We start from the raw sequence: 14,277 nt of genomic DNA on the forward strand, positions 1-14,277 counted from the left end.
TTGGCTGTCCTTGACCCACTTTGTAGACCAGGCTGGCCTTGAACTCACAGTGATCCACCTGCCTCTGCCTCCCGAGTGCTGGGGTTATAGGCGTGTGCCACCACGCCCGGCTGTATCCATTTTAAGCACAAAGTTCTGCTTCATAAATACGCTTAGGCACAGAAAATGAACACTTAAGCTACTTTTATAAATAAATTATTTGACAACTGGAAGTACAACCATAGTTTTTAAAAACAGAGGTGTATGAAAGGAAATGGCAAAGAAAGGAAATTCCCTTATCTTTGATTTATATAATTTACTATTCTTAAATTTTCATACCAATGAAAATGCTTATTCACGTGTGCGTGACGGGGGACTTGTAGTTCTCTGTTTTTGGTGCTGTAATTGTCCTATGATTCTCTCGTTCTAATCCCATGCTATCTACTTAGCCAAATGATAAACTCAGTTTCTCAAGGATAGATACGAAGGGTTTGCATTATAACCAAAATAAGAATAAGTGACATAAATAAGAGGCTCTTATCTTACAAGATGAATGCATTAGGTACCAATTGCCTCCCAGTAAGAAGTAAAATAATTTAACCATTCTAGATACATGCTAATTGGAGCCATTTTAGCTTAAATATTGTCCATGCATTTTATCAACTGTAAAACCTTTCTTAACCTCCAGTTGCTATGCTGTGTTCACAGTATATTTAAAAGGATGTCGATATCACTCTTCTTCTCTGATACTTCTATGGTTCTAAATGCCATAGAAGAAAGGAAGATACTAAACCAAACCCATGTCATCCATTTCCTTATTTCAAAGACAAGATGTATCTAATCCAAAATGTCAGCACCACACTATATATCTACAAATCTTCTATTAAGTAAGACTTGGCATAGTATACTATATATCTCAGAATTATACACATAAAAATCTGAATTTTAAATTATTTATTATAATGAATCTTTATTATTTCCCCTTTTCTCTTTCTCTAATAATCTTATTCTTAGTCTGTACATTCAAAAAGCAGTTAAAAATACTTGTAAACACGATAAAATAATCAGTGCCAAATGTATTCATACAGGATTAATAATATGGAAAGGTGCACATATGCAGATTTGTTTGGTCACATGATTATTAGATATAACAAGATAATATGGGTATTGATTTGTTCCATGTTTAATCTTTGAAAACATGACTAATTCAGGAGGGGTTATACTTTTAAATAAGCATAATTATAGTAAACATATTTATGTGATTATTTTATGACTTTAAAGCCATTGTTATGTCCATTTGTATTGCATTATACCATAGTACTGAATAATATATATTTCCACTCTTCCTTTTTTAAATATGTAATGCCAGTAGTAACATGGCAAAATAATTAGGGTATAAAAATATTCCTTAAATTTAATTTTTCCATAAAATCTGTATATGTGGATTTTTTTCTAAATGTGTGTATGCATCCTTTTAATTGTGAGGAATTACTAATTTGTATTTTTAATTGGTATTCTATATTACTACCATGATTCCTATCTTATTTCTCTCTTGGAGTATTGGTCTGTGTCACTCTAAGCATATTCTCTTGCCTATATGTTTATATTCTAAAGCATTACAATATAATAAGGTACTGAAGTTAGGACTAATATTAAAGAACTTCCACATCAGTGTTGTCAAAAAGATTCTAAATTACATCATGTGTCTCTGACCACCTGACCTAACATAGACTCCGTACTTTTCAGCAGCCTTAACATTCTAACTTTTAACCTTCCTTACTGCTTTAAAAGATAACATGCCTACTGGTATCCCTATTTATTATCTGCCACCATCGTTAAGATACAGGCATCATGAAGATAAATACTTTGTTTTCTATGTGCCTAGAACCATCCATGGCACATACAGGCTCTCAATAAATACTTCTGGGATTAGTTAACATGTGTATATTTCATTTCACAGCAGCCTAAGATATCAAGCCATCATTATACCAAGAATACCAATAAGTGAGGTTCTTCTATCTGGAAGGACAAGTATATCTAAGATACAGCAACAGCTTTGCAGTATTGTCTTTTTAGGCTATACACAGCAGCCTGTGAATATCTATACATTTTCTAAAGAGTTTTTTATTATGAACAGAATTTTTTCCTAGTAGTAGCTTAAGTTTTCAGTTGTCTTAGGAATTTAACAATCTAGAATTCAGTGAAAGCAAGGACTATGCCATATTCATTTCTACATCTCTAAAACATAGTTTGTTGTTAAACACAGACATTTAATAAATAATTAATAAATAAATTGAGTTTCTCAATTCACCTCCAAGGAGCCTTCATTTTCTTTAAAATTCTAATTAAAAGGACAATTGGATTAGATGTCAATGATGGATTTTATTTTAAGCATTATTGTCACCCTTGTCACCTAATAGCATCAGTCTACTCTTTCCTAAGAAGTGGTTGAAATACAAGTTCAACCCCTTTCTTACAACAAATTAACTATATATTAGATTTTAATTTTTACCTTTTGCTAATAGTCATTTTCAAAGGTTTTATCATGAAATTGACTTCTTGATTTATAATTTATATTCTACTGGAGTATGTGTATAAAATATAATATATCATAATAAAAACCTGTGAATATTTTATTCTATACTGATAGGACTCAAGTCCTTTCCTCGCTTCCCATATATTCTTTAGGATTATACTTATATGTTTTGCTGAGTGGTTTGCATTTAAGTTACTTTCTTAAAAAATTATAGCTTAGATTTCAACAGATGATCATCAAAGATACAACTTTTCTCTCTTCAAGATTTACTAGGTATATGATATACACATAACACCACCTGGAAAATCGTGAAGTATGTGAGTCAGTTCAGCAAATTTCTTTTCTAATTAAAAGGGATATAGGATCTGGCGAGAAAATTTCTCCCATATAGAAAATTCTCCCGTATAAGACTATGGGCTTTTAAAAATACATCCAAATCAGACTATTCCACAATTTAACTATGTTAACACTAACAATGATTCCCGTATTAGTTAAGGTAGTTTGAAATGTGATAGTTCTCCCCAATTTCAGTTTGGGGAAAACATATAGGCCAATACTCAGAATTGCCAGGTGGGAGATTGTCAGTTTGTTTACAAAGAATTTATGATCCAATTATCTAATGCAATATGAATGGTTGAAATGATACATACACAAAGACTCTGGTAGAATTAAATAAAGAAACTGAGATAATGCTTTGCTGCAGTAGTAATGGCACAGTACTTATTCAAGAAAGATAAGAAAAATTAACTCATGGAAATATATTTCCTAGATCATAATAAGTTAAATAATATATATACTTTCTATCATTGGGGCACTTAATACTCTTGCATGTAGAAACAAGTTTCTAAAATACTTCTGAGATGTGTTTAGCCTTGGGCCATTCAATTTAAATGAGTGTAATCAAAACTATTATTTCATGGTAAAGCTATTACTTTTGCAGGTAAGCTCTATAACTTTTTTTTCCTATCTATATAAATTAGACTGGCTATTATAAATGCCTCCAAAGAAGCATTTGTTCTAGAAAGAAAAAACAGAAGAGCAGGTATATTTGGAGTGTTTATACATTTGAAGGAAAAGAATTGATATGGCTTTGGTCATCTCAAAACCTTTTATGTTTCACACATTAACAGCTTTACATAACTGTTCCATTTAAATTACATTTTCACTGAACAATTTGTACTACAGTAGATTATTGCCTATTGAAGATGCAAACGTTTTCAATTTAATAAAGGACATATTTAATATGGAGAGTTGCTCTATATTTTCTTAGACATTTTGCAATAAGTATTTTTAACAAGTATAATGAATTATCACTTTTTTTTCCAGGTGGCTTAATAGAATTAACCTGCTGACTGCAGGATATGCAGAAAGAGAAAGGATTAAGCAAGAACAAGGTAAAGGAATACATTTTATTTTACAAACATGTACATTTTTTTCTTGCATAAAAAGGCATGGCTAGTGAAGAAATATCTTTTGAAGAAAATTTAATATTTATGCCTTGATGTAATTTATAGACTTTAATTTGTGGTAAGAGAACTAAAACATACCACCCTTCCCTTTCAGATTTCTTGAAAAGGTATGAAATAGTTCTTTAAAGGTGTTTCGCCTGATTGCTTAAGGATAAAAGAATTGGAAAATGGGCAGTATATAGATAGGAAAATTAATCTGGAAAATTTTCAAGTTGTGTATATTGCAGAACTTTTATTTTCAAGCTTCAGAATTTTATTACTTGATTTTGCTTTAAAGTTGAACATGATCATGTTTAAGTTTCATTGTTGATAAAAGGACAGGTTAATTTATATTGCAAGTGCAAGTTCCAAAGAGTATTCATTCCATGGATGCATGGTGCCTTGCTCTATTGTGTAAGTACCTGTTTTAATGCCTACTAAATTTTGGTAGAAAAATCATAGGCAAAAAAAGAAAATTCATAGGCAGATGATGATACTTGCTATTTCTACAGAGTTAAAAAGGTACTTTAACATACATCAGAAACATATTAGACTTCCTACCTAATATATAGTTAAGTCCCTTGGTCTTCTACTGGGAACTGATAAGCATACTTGTCAACTCCACTCTTCTATGGCTATATGACATCTCCTGAGTATAATTATTAGTGCTGAAGTTTAGTGTCATACAAAATATAGCTCTTTAAAGTTAAAAATGGAAATAGTGGTAACTAAGGCCTATGAAGCATTAAGTAGGGAGTGGACAAAGTAATGAATGAGTACTTAGTTATAGTTAGATAAGAGTAAAGAGTAAAAGTTCTGGTGTACTACTATGCAGTAATATAGATATGGATAATTATAATATGATGTGTCCTTCAGAAATATAGAAAAATGGAATTTTAATGTTTTGCCATAAGAATGATAATTCCTTGAGATCATTGCAAAGCATTAATCACGTAAAAATTAATGACCTAGATTGTATTTTTTTATAATTCTAAATAAGAACAAGTATTAAAAAAGTATGTCCTTTGTGCCAACCTATAACAGTAAAAAGGAAGGTTCCCTCCTCTGTTAATGGCCATGTTTATTCATACTCCGTAAAGTTTGATATCATTGCAAGACACGTTATTGAGAGCTAAAAGTCTCTTTGCTCTTAGAAAAAAGCAGATTAATTTCATCTACTAAGCTACAGCGTGTGTAATATTTCACATGTTCCCAAAGAACCTATGTAACTTTTCAGTGTTGCCTTCTTCCTGGTCTCCCTTACTCACAGCTTAGCACAAAAAGGTAATTTTTAAAGTAATATTTCCACCTTTTCTTAAGCAACACAGCAAAAGACTAGATTGCTATTGCTTTTTAAAATGCCAAGAATTACATTAAATAGAGATTGTCATTTTCCTAATTTAGCTGAGGAGAAGATCTCTTATATATGGTAACAGCTATGGAGCTCTAGATAAAATGCTAATCATCTCTTCCACTGTGCTAATAAGAGCCCCTTGAGGTATTATTGAACCAATACCCCACAGTATCAATGCAAACATTGAGAATAAACTCAGCCAGCATTATTGGAAATAGTGGGAAGGCTAAGGATGAAAAGATCTTAGCAAGCTCACTATTTTGTTTGGGGTGGGGAGTTGGGGGAGGTGAATGCAAGCATTGACTTCCCAGGTAATTATCAGGCTCTCACAAAACGATCCAGATTCTAGGACTCCATATTTCATTATTCATTGTTCAAAAGTGCTACAAAAGAAAAATCAAGACTGTCTGTGAAAATGAACAAGCATTTACTGCCTTTGTGATACATGTCAGATTGTCTTGGCATCAAATATGCAAATATGCCGAAGAAGATAAGTGCTCTCAATACTTCTTGAATATATTCAAGGTATAAAACAAATACATGTTACTTTATTTAGTACTCCCATGTACACACTACAAAAGTCATTATTAGCTACTCGTTTGCAGATTATAAAATAGACCAAACAAAGTTAAATAAAGCCTTTAAGAGCATAGATGTATTAAGTTGTGTGGTGAAGAATTGAACCTTTACCTGCTTCTGAATATCACTCATGCTTTGTCCACAAACATTTACTAGATCTACTTCTGGGCATCTATGTCAATTCTTCTTCGAGGGAGGACTTAGTTATAGTTGTGGCCATTGCCTAGTATCTCCATTATTATTTCCCATGGGATTTTTGAGGTTTAGCTATGTTAACCCAAGCTCATCTCAAACTTAAAATCCTGGATCAGCATCCTGAGTACTGCACTGACAGTTGTGTGCTTCCATGACCAGCTTTTTATTTTTAAATTAAAAAAAAAAACAGGTATCTAATTGAGATACTTTGCATTTTTCTCAGTGGTGATTGTCATGGTCCTTCTGTTTTAAAGCCTGAATAGAATGAGCAGTTTATTTTATGCCCAGTATCCACTGCTAGACACTTTCTATTTATAGTAACCAGAGTTAAAAAATCAGGAACAAATGAGAGAGATTAAATAATACCATTAAACTCAACATTAACCTTTCTTGATGTTTCAAGCAAGAGTCCCAGAAACTTAGTCCTCAGAGCTTTAGATCAAGACAGTTTCTTAGTTCAAATCCAGCTCCATTATTTCCTACCTGGAATGTAACAATTTCTGGAAAAAAAAAATCTTATCTGTATTTACTTTTGGACAACACCATAGAAAAACATTACAATTGAGAATTTCTGGAAAGAGAAGGGTTTCTACAAAACTATGTACTATGATTTTTCTTAAATCTGCATACTCCTTGAACCTTGTGGTGGTGGTTTTAGGATCTAAATTTTGATACTAATTTCCTTTTCTTTTAATACCTGTTCTCTTACCTGAAAATACTATGTTAATCATCCTGGCATTTTGCTTGCAACACACATAAAGAATCAACACAGCAGTTATGGCTGACATATAGTCAAACTGAGTCTTTGTCAGATTTGATTAACAATATTAATATGAAAAAAGTAAAAAAAAACAATATTAATATGGCTTTCAAAGTTCTTTATCTCTCCTCTTGCCTCAGATATGCCAAGTAACATTGACTAGCAGCTTATATTTCCAAACCTTTTAAATAGTTCTGAAATTTTAGTACTTGTAGCTCACTTCAGCAGGTGTGCATTTTTTTTCAATTTGGCAAGATTAAGGTTTGCCATGTCTTTCCAAGGAGAGGTGGGAGTATGGTGTTATAAAGATTCATGTCATCATGACTCTAGAAAACAGCAATTGTTAGATAACCAGTGAAATGAAGCCAGAAAAGAAGAATTTAGAATATTAATTTTGGAGGTGTTTATCAGTAGAGCTACACAGCAGCATATGGTATACTGCTTTCCTTCTCTGAGTATTCATCATGATAATATGACATACTTTAAGAAAATTCCTGTGGTAGTTATTAATTAAAGACTCTGAAAATTTTTATCTAAAATCAAATTTACCCTAAACATGATTTGGCTTATATAGTGCCTTTTTTAAACTATAATAACAATGATTTTGTGCCATTCATTTTTAATGAGGTTGGGATTAGGTTACTGTGTCCTTCTTTCTGCTCCAAAACAGCTAAAATGGACCTTGATGGCTCTCGGGTAGGTCAATGATGACAAACATACTGGAGTAATGAAATTTAATTTTTAAATGATATTATATTTTCTTGATAAATGTGGCTATAAATACTTAATAAAATATTGAGATGAGCTATCCATCTTTCAGATTATTGGAGTGAAAGTGACAAAGAAGAAGCAGATACTCCATCAACACCGAAACAAGACAGTCCTCCACCACCCTATGATACATACCCACGGCCTCCCTCTGTAAGTTAAAAATGGCAGATACATAGCAGGATAGTTTGACCTGAAGATCCACTTATATGTTAAAATGAACATATATTAAATTGTATGTCAAACAAAATTTCTTAGGAAAAGAAAATTTGTGATCTAAAATCAGTAGGAAAATATGTTTATATTTACAGGGAGTATTTAATTAAGGGAAACTATCATCACAGGCAGAATGAGTTGGCCATATTTAAAGGGATTAAAAACAATAGAAAAGTTACCTTAGAAAAAGATTTATGAATTAATCTTATTTATTCCATACTAATAAAGTTATTTTCTATGTTCTTAGAAACAACTGTTAAATATCAGTGCTATAGAGCTGTAGCTGTATCTCAGTAATAGATATCATATACTATCTTAATTTGCTTTCTATTGCCATGAGAAAATATCATAACCAACAGCAATTTGGGGAAGAAAGAGCTTATTTGGTTTACAATTCCTGATCACAGTCCATCATTGAGGGAAGCCAAGGCAGGAACTCAGGCAGGGCAATAACCTGGAGGCAGGAACTGAAGCAGAGGCCATGGTGGAACTCTGCTAACTGGCTTGTTTTCCTTTCATCTACAACTCAGGACGAAATGGCCAGAGGTTGAACTACACACAGTGTCCTGTGCCTTACCCACGACAGTCATTAATCAAGAAAATGCCACACAAACTTGCCTACAGGCCAATTCAATGGGGATATTTTTCTCAGTTGGCATTCCTTCTTCCCAGATGACTCTAGCTTGTGTTAACTTTGCAAAAATAAAAAATAAAAAATAAATTAATTAACCAGCAAATGTGCACATTACCCAGGTTTGATTCACCTGTACCACAAAAGCCTCCCTCCTTCTCCCTCCTCCACCTCTCTGTCTCTTCTTTTTCTCTCTGTCTCTGTGTGTGTGTGTCTCTCTCTGTCTCTGTGTGTCTCTTTGTGTGTTTCTGTGTGTATGTGTCTGTATGTGTTGTATGAGGCATTTTATATAGCCATGATCCATGGTGTCTGCTTTAACATATATGTTTATGCTGCTCCAGAATTCTTAAATCTGTAAATTATCCAATGTATAAACTACACTTCAATAGTTTATTGAGGTAAATAATTACCCTACTTTTAAAAAGACTAAGCCAGTTGATGTCCATTTCCTATCATAACTACTGAGAGTATGTCACTGTTTCCATTTGATTTAATGGTCATGTTACCAAAATTATCAATTCTCTGTATTTTGGGACTTAGTCTTCCACAATGGAAAAGAAAGATAGTTTATGTGGTAACAGTCAACTTAATTCAACCTCTTTATATTATTCTAAGTAATTAATATTTCCCTTTCTTTAAAAAATACCAGCATCTGAATAATTCCTTTGGAATGTTTTTAAAAGATGAAAGGGGAACCACAGCTTCACATTTTTAAAATTATTTTTATTTGTCTTACCAAGAAATAGGTTTTCATACAATTTTTTAAATATATCCTTAGTTTTGTTTAAACCCAACCCCTGTCCCTACTCTCCCCAACCCTCCTGCCTCCAGTCCGACTTAAATCTTTCAATTCCCACTGTTCCCTCTGCACTCTTATTGTTCTATTCTCCTGCTGCTTAATATGTCTCTTTTTCCTTTGCACAGCAGTAGCATCTTAGAAAGAAACTATTCATATTATTTTTTATTAAGTTGTTGTTCAACATAACACTCAATATGTTGAAAGATAACAATATGCCCATGGATGATGCTAAATAATTTCTCTTCCTTTTCCAAAAGAAACAATATGTTCATCTTAGCCAAATTTGTTCTGGCTGACATTTCAATCCCATTTATGGTTAACAAGTATAGTTCCTTGCAGAAAGGCACCTGAGATAACCGGCTAGACTCTAGAGCTAGGGTAAGGCTTGTGCCAAGCAGAGTGGAGCACAGCAAATGTTTTACAGCATTTTATTGATGCTATTCTCCTTCTTGTTTGTCTCTTGTGCTATAATATGTATTCCCAAACATTAAATTCATGCACAAAATATATTCCATTTTTATGTACTCTATAGTGTCTGTAATCATAGAAAATGCTTATCCCCAACAAACATAATTCCATCCTACCCACACTTTCATTTCTTCAGAAATTACCATAGAATTGACAAGACCTCAAGACAGCTTTTCTGTGGTACTCATAGGAACAGACATTGACCTATGAAGAAGCAGAAAGGTTTACTCTTTTTAGAAACAACTTGTTCTCACATACAAAAGCCTTTCTATTTCCCTCACCCCCTATGCTGCCTGAAATCTCGAAATAGGAATCTATGGGGAGTATTTCTTTAGAATTTCAAAAGAAGTAGAGTTTAAAAACTTGTGCAGTTGCTGAATGATTCTTACATAAACATTTACAGTTTCTCATACTTTAATTATTGTCAGATTTGTACTATTGGATCTGATGTTTCATGGACAACTGTTATATCTATATCTCAAGGCATTTGAATCCCTAATTATTTAATTGTAAGTTGGGGCCTAAACTTTGAGATATCTGCAAACTTGCTCAATTGTTGCTTGACTGTGTAAGATTCCATCCAAGTAAGCTCTCTGTTGTGAAAAGCAAATAAGTATGGTTGAGCATCTTTCAGGAGTGGAATAGCTGGGTCTTGAGGAAGCCCTATTCCCAGTTTTCTGAGAAAGCACCAAAGAGATTTCCAAAGTGGCTGTACTAGTTTGCATGCTCACCAGTAAAGAAAGAGTTTTCTTCTTTCTCCACATCCTCGCCAGCATGTGGTGTCGCTTGAGTTTTTGATCTTAGCCATTCTGATGGGTATAAGATGGAACCTCAGAGTTGTCTTTGACTATTGAAATGGTATGTTATTACGTGGAAACTGATAAGGGGCTCCTTTCCACAGATGAGTTGTGCCAGTCCTTATGTGGAAGCAAAACACAGCCGGCTTTCCTCCACGGAGACCTCTCAGTCTCAATCATCACATGAAGAGTTTCGCCAGGAAGTTACTGGGAGCAGTGTCGTGTCCCCCATTCGCAAGACAGCCAGTCAGCGCCGCTCCTGGCAGGATTTAATTGAGACACCGCTGACAAGTTCAGGCTTACACTATCTTCAGACTCTGCCTCTGGAAGATTCTGTCTTCTCTGACTCGGCAGCCATCTCCCCTGAGCACAGGCGGCAGTCCACTCTTCCAACTCAGAAGTGCCACCTCCAGGATCACTATGGCCCATACCCCTTAGCTGAGAGCGAGAGGATGCAAGTGTTAAATGGCAATGGGGGCAAGCCTCGAAGCTTTACTCTGCCTCGAGATAGTGGCTTCAACCACTGCTGTCTGAATGCACCCGTTAGTGCCTGTGACCCACAAGATGATATACAGCCACCAGAGGTGGAGGAGGAAGAGGAGGAGGAAGAAGAGGAAGCAGCAGGGGAAAACAGAGGAGAGAAAAGTAAGTATGTTTGTGGAAATTCTTAGCCTGTGTAAACAGTAATAGCCTTTCAACTTGTTATTTGAAGGTCGTGTCCCTTTTCAAAAAATTAATGGTCTCGCTGGATAGGAAGTTAGGTCTCATAATTTATGAATCAGGAAAAACACCACTAGAACAAATATTTTTTTCTCCCAACTCCCTATTTGCTTTTCATTTCTCTACTTTCTTCTCACATTCATGCATCAATCTTACCGGTCCATAGTGATAGCCCCCTACATTTGAGTTAAGAAATTACAAATGTTTCAAGTAGGATGTCAACAAGGCCCTGGTTCAATAACTGAACATACACATGCACACCAACAGTTACACAAATATGTTTATATCTTCTTTTCACTGTCATATTTAAAGTAAAGGCTCAAAAGAATACTTTTGCCCAAAAAAGTTTCATACAACATTTACCATCCCAAATTGCTCAACTTTTTCTAGACACCAATTTGCTAGAAGCATCCATTTATTTTGTTGATATGTACATTGATTACAAAACTCCACTTGTGGGTATTAACTCTAAAGAAAAAGAAAATAATTCTGTAACCTTCTAGTAACTTCTGGTGTGTTTCACCTTAAAAATATGTTTTGAGCCAGGTATAGTGATGCATACATATATATGTGCTTAGGATGTCAAGACAGGAGGAGCAGGAATTTGAGGTCTGGATACCAGAGTTAATTTTAAACAAACTGTTCTAAATTTTAAGTATTGGTTAGAAAATTTGTTTTAATTCTCATCTAGGTGCTTTACAACAGCTATAAATAAATATGTGGAGTTTGTTTATTATTCTGTAAACCCTGGGGAAGGAAAAATACTCTATCTCAGCCAATTAAAAAGTATTAAATTCTGAATAGAAAATTCTGTTCAGAAAACTTTCTATTGATTCTATAGGCAGTCATCAATGCTATCTTTTTTAAGTGATTTATTATGAGTTTGTTGTAGTCATCATGTTGAGAAGAAGTAGGAAGGAACAATCATGTCTGAAACATGATACCAGGCCTGCCCTCTGTTCAGTTTTCCCTCAGAGCATCTCTAGTTAGATGACTTTTGTTTTTTTTTTTTTCTTCAGGAGTCCTCTTTTTGTTGTTTTGTGTAGAGGATTTATTTTTGGACATACAAACATACCTCTGTATTAATAGGATTTTTTGGTAAGTTTAGGTTCCAGTTGTATTAAATACACAATTATTTAATACTGTCCATCTTTTTTCAGTGAGCTCTTTACAGAATAAACATGCAAGGCAGACCAGTTCTAATGTGTTTGTCAATAAATTTAGTATTATACATTTTGTCATTATAGTTCAATACTGTGGAGCAGTCCGTGCAATTTCAGTAAGATTTGCTTCACTAAAAACTGTATGTAGTGTCTGTGAGACCCCATCTATTATTTTATCTTAAAATAATTTTATTTCTTTTTTATTTTTATTAAAAATTTTTACATATACATTTATGTTATTACACATATATACAATAAACTACCTATAGCAAGAAGAACCATGAAACAATCATGGTGTTTTGGTTTATTTGTATTTGGCAGTTTTGAAGAAAACATCTTTCCTATCTTGGTGAGTCTAAAATTATGAACGTGAGTCATTATCTATCATATCTCATCTCTGTCGACTTAAAACATCTATGTACACCTAAAAACATCTTAACCCCTAAACAACTAAGCCTAATTGTAAAACTAAACTATCTTGTCTTCAACCTCATCAGAGAATTGAGAAGGAATATATACAGGGAGTGCAGGTTAGCAGCTTCCCAAATGAGAAGATGACAGGGACAGTTTGCTACCTGAATAGTCACCCAAAACTCTCTATAAGGTTGGAGTATCATCTTCAGCCTTCTCGCCCAATATAACTGACAGACATAATTGTGATATATCAAAAGATGTTCCACCATACAAGAAGGACATTTGCTCAACTATGTTCATAGCACCTTTATTTATAATAGCCAGAATCTGGAAACAACCTAGATGTCCCTCAGTTGAAGAATGGATAAAGAAACTGTGGTACATTTACATAATGGAATACTATTCATCTATTAAAAACAAGGAAATCTTGAAATTTGCAGGCAAATGGATGGAACTAGAAAAGATCATCCTGAGTAGGGTAACCCAGACCCAGAAAGACACATGATATATATTCACTCATAAGCAGATATTAGCCACATAATGCAGGATAACTGCACTACAGTACTGACACTGATACACCAACCAAGGACCATGTGTGATGTGGAACTAGACCCTCTGCTCAGATGTAGTAGCACAGTCTCCTTGTGGGTCCCACAATATGGGGAGTAGGGACTACTTCAGACATGGACTTTGTATGTTCACCTTTCTAATGGTTAGGGATTTTTGTTGCAGTCTAAATATTTAGAATTATACATGATAAATGTTTCATTTGGAAAAATTTCACTTTAAAAATCAGCATTTTTCAAAAAAAAAGTTCTTTGAGATCTAGTTAGAGGATGTCATAATTAATGCCTTGCGTGGATTGGTCATTAGAAATAACCATGAAAGCTGTTTATTCAAACCAAGCTGCTTGATATTATGCCAGAGCAGAAATTACACACGGAACAAGAAGCCATGTTCACGATATCAACATCACACTTAGATGTACATCCTCTAACACAAAGCACTCATTTATGTAGCCACAGAGTTAAACAAGCAAAACAAAGTTGGTAAACCAAAAGCCTCTCTGTAGTGTATTTCTATCCTGCTCAAGGATCTACTAAAGAAAATGTACACCAATCATGTGCAGGGGAATTGAGTGTTTTATCTCTGGCTCTGAACTTTTTGTTTTGTTTTGTTTTGTTTTTGTTTTGTTTTGTTTTGCTTTTCCCTAAACATTTAAAATAAGAAGTGTTTAGACAAGTGAACAAAACGGGTGATAAACATGAAAATATAAATTGTTTTATAACTGAAGCATGAAGAAGTATAACTAACCAAACTCCTTTTATATCATTTATTTTGTCTTACCTTATTTAATGTTATACAGTAAATGACACATTTGCAGTGAACTTCAAGGAACAAAACGTACCTAAATCCATAACCCTGAATAGCTTTTGATTTTCTCATGGCT

At 33.8% G+C, this 14,277-nt stretch overlaps 1 protein-coding gene across 5 annotated transcripts in view; it reads left to right on the top strand.

Annotated features, from left to right (window-relative positions):
- Positions 1-14,277, top strand: part of Cnksr2 (connector enhancer of kinase suppressor of Ras 2) — a 255,259-nt gene that overhangs the window by 205,505 nt on the left and 35,477 nt on the right. For all 5 annotated transcript variants that reach the window (XM_051142006.1, XM_051142007.1, XM_051142008.1 and 2 more), the window contains 3 exons: positions 3,842-3,909; positions 7,672-7,772; positions 10,635-11,175. In XM_051142006.1, the coding sequence (XP_050997963.1) occupies positions 3,842-3,909; positions 7,672-7,772; positions 10,635-11,175 (710 nt within the window). The remainder of the gene's footprint in view (positions 1-3,841; positions 3,910-7,671; positions 7,773-10,634; positions 11,176-14,277) is intronic.

This window comes from Acomys russatus, chromosome X, assembly GCF_903995435.1.
Source record: "Acomys russatus chromosome X, mAcoRus1.1, whole genome shotgun sequence".
NCBI classification, from domain to species: domain Eukaryota; kingdom Metazoa; phylum Chordata; class Mammalia; order Rodentia; family Muridae; genus Acomys; species Acomys russatus.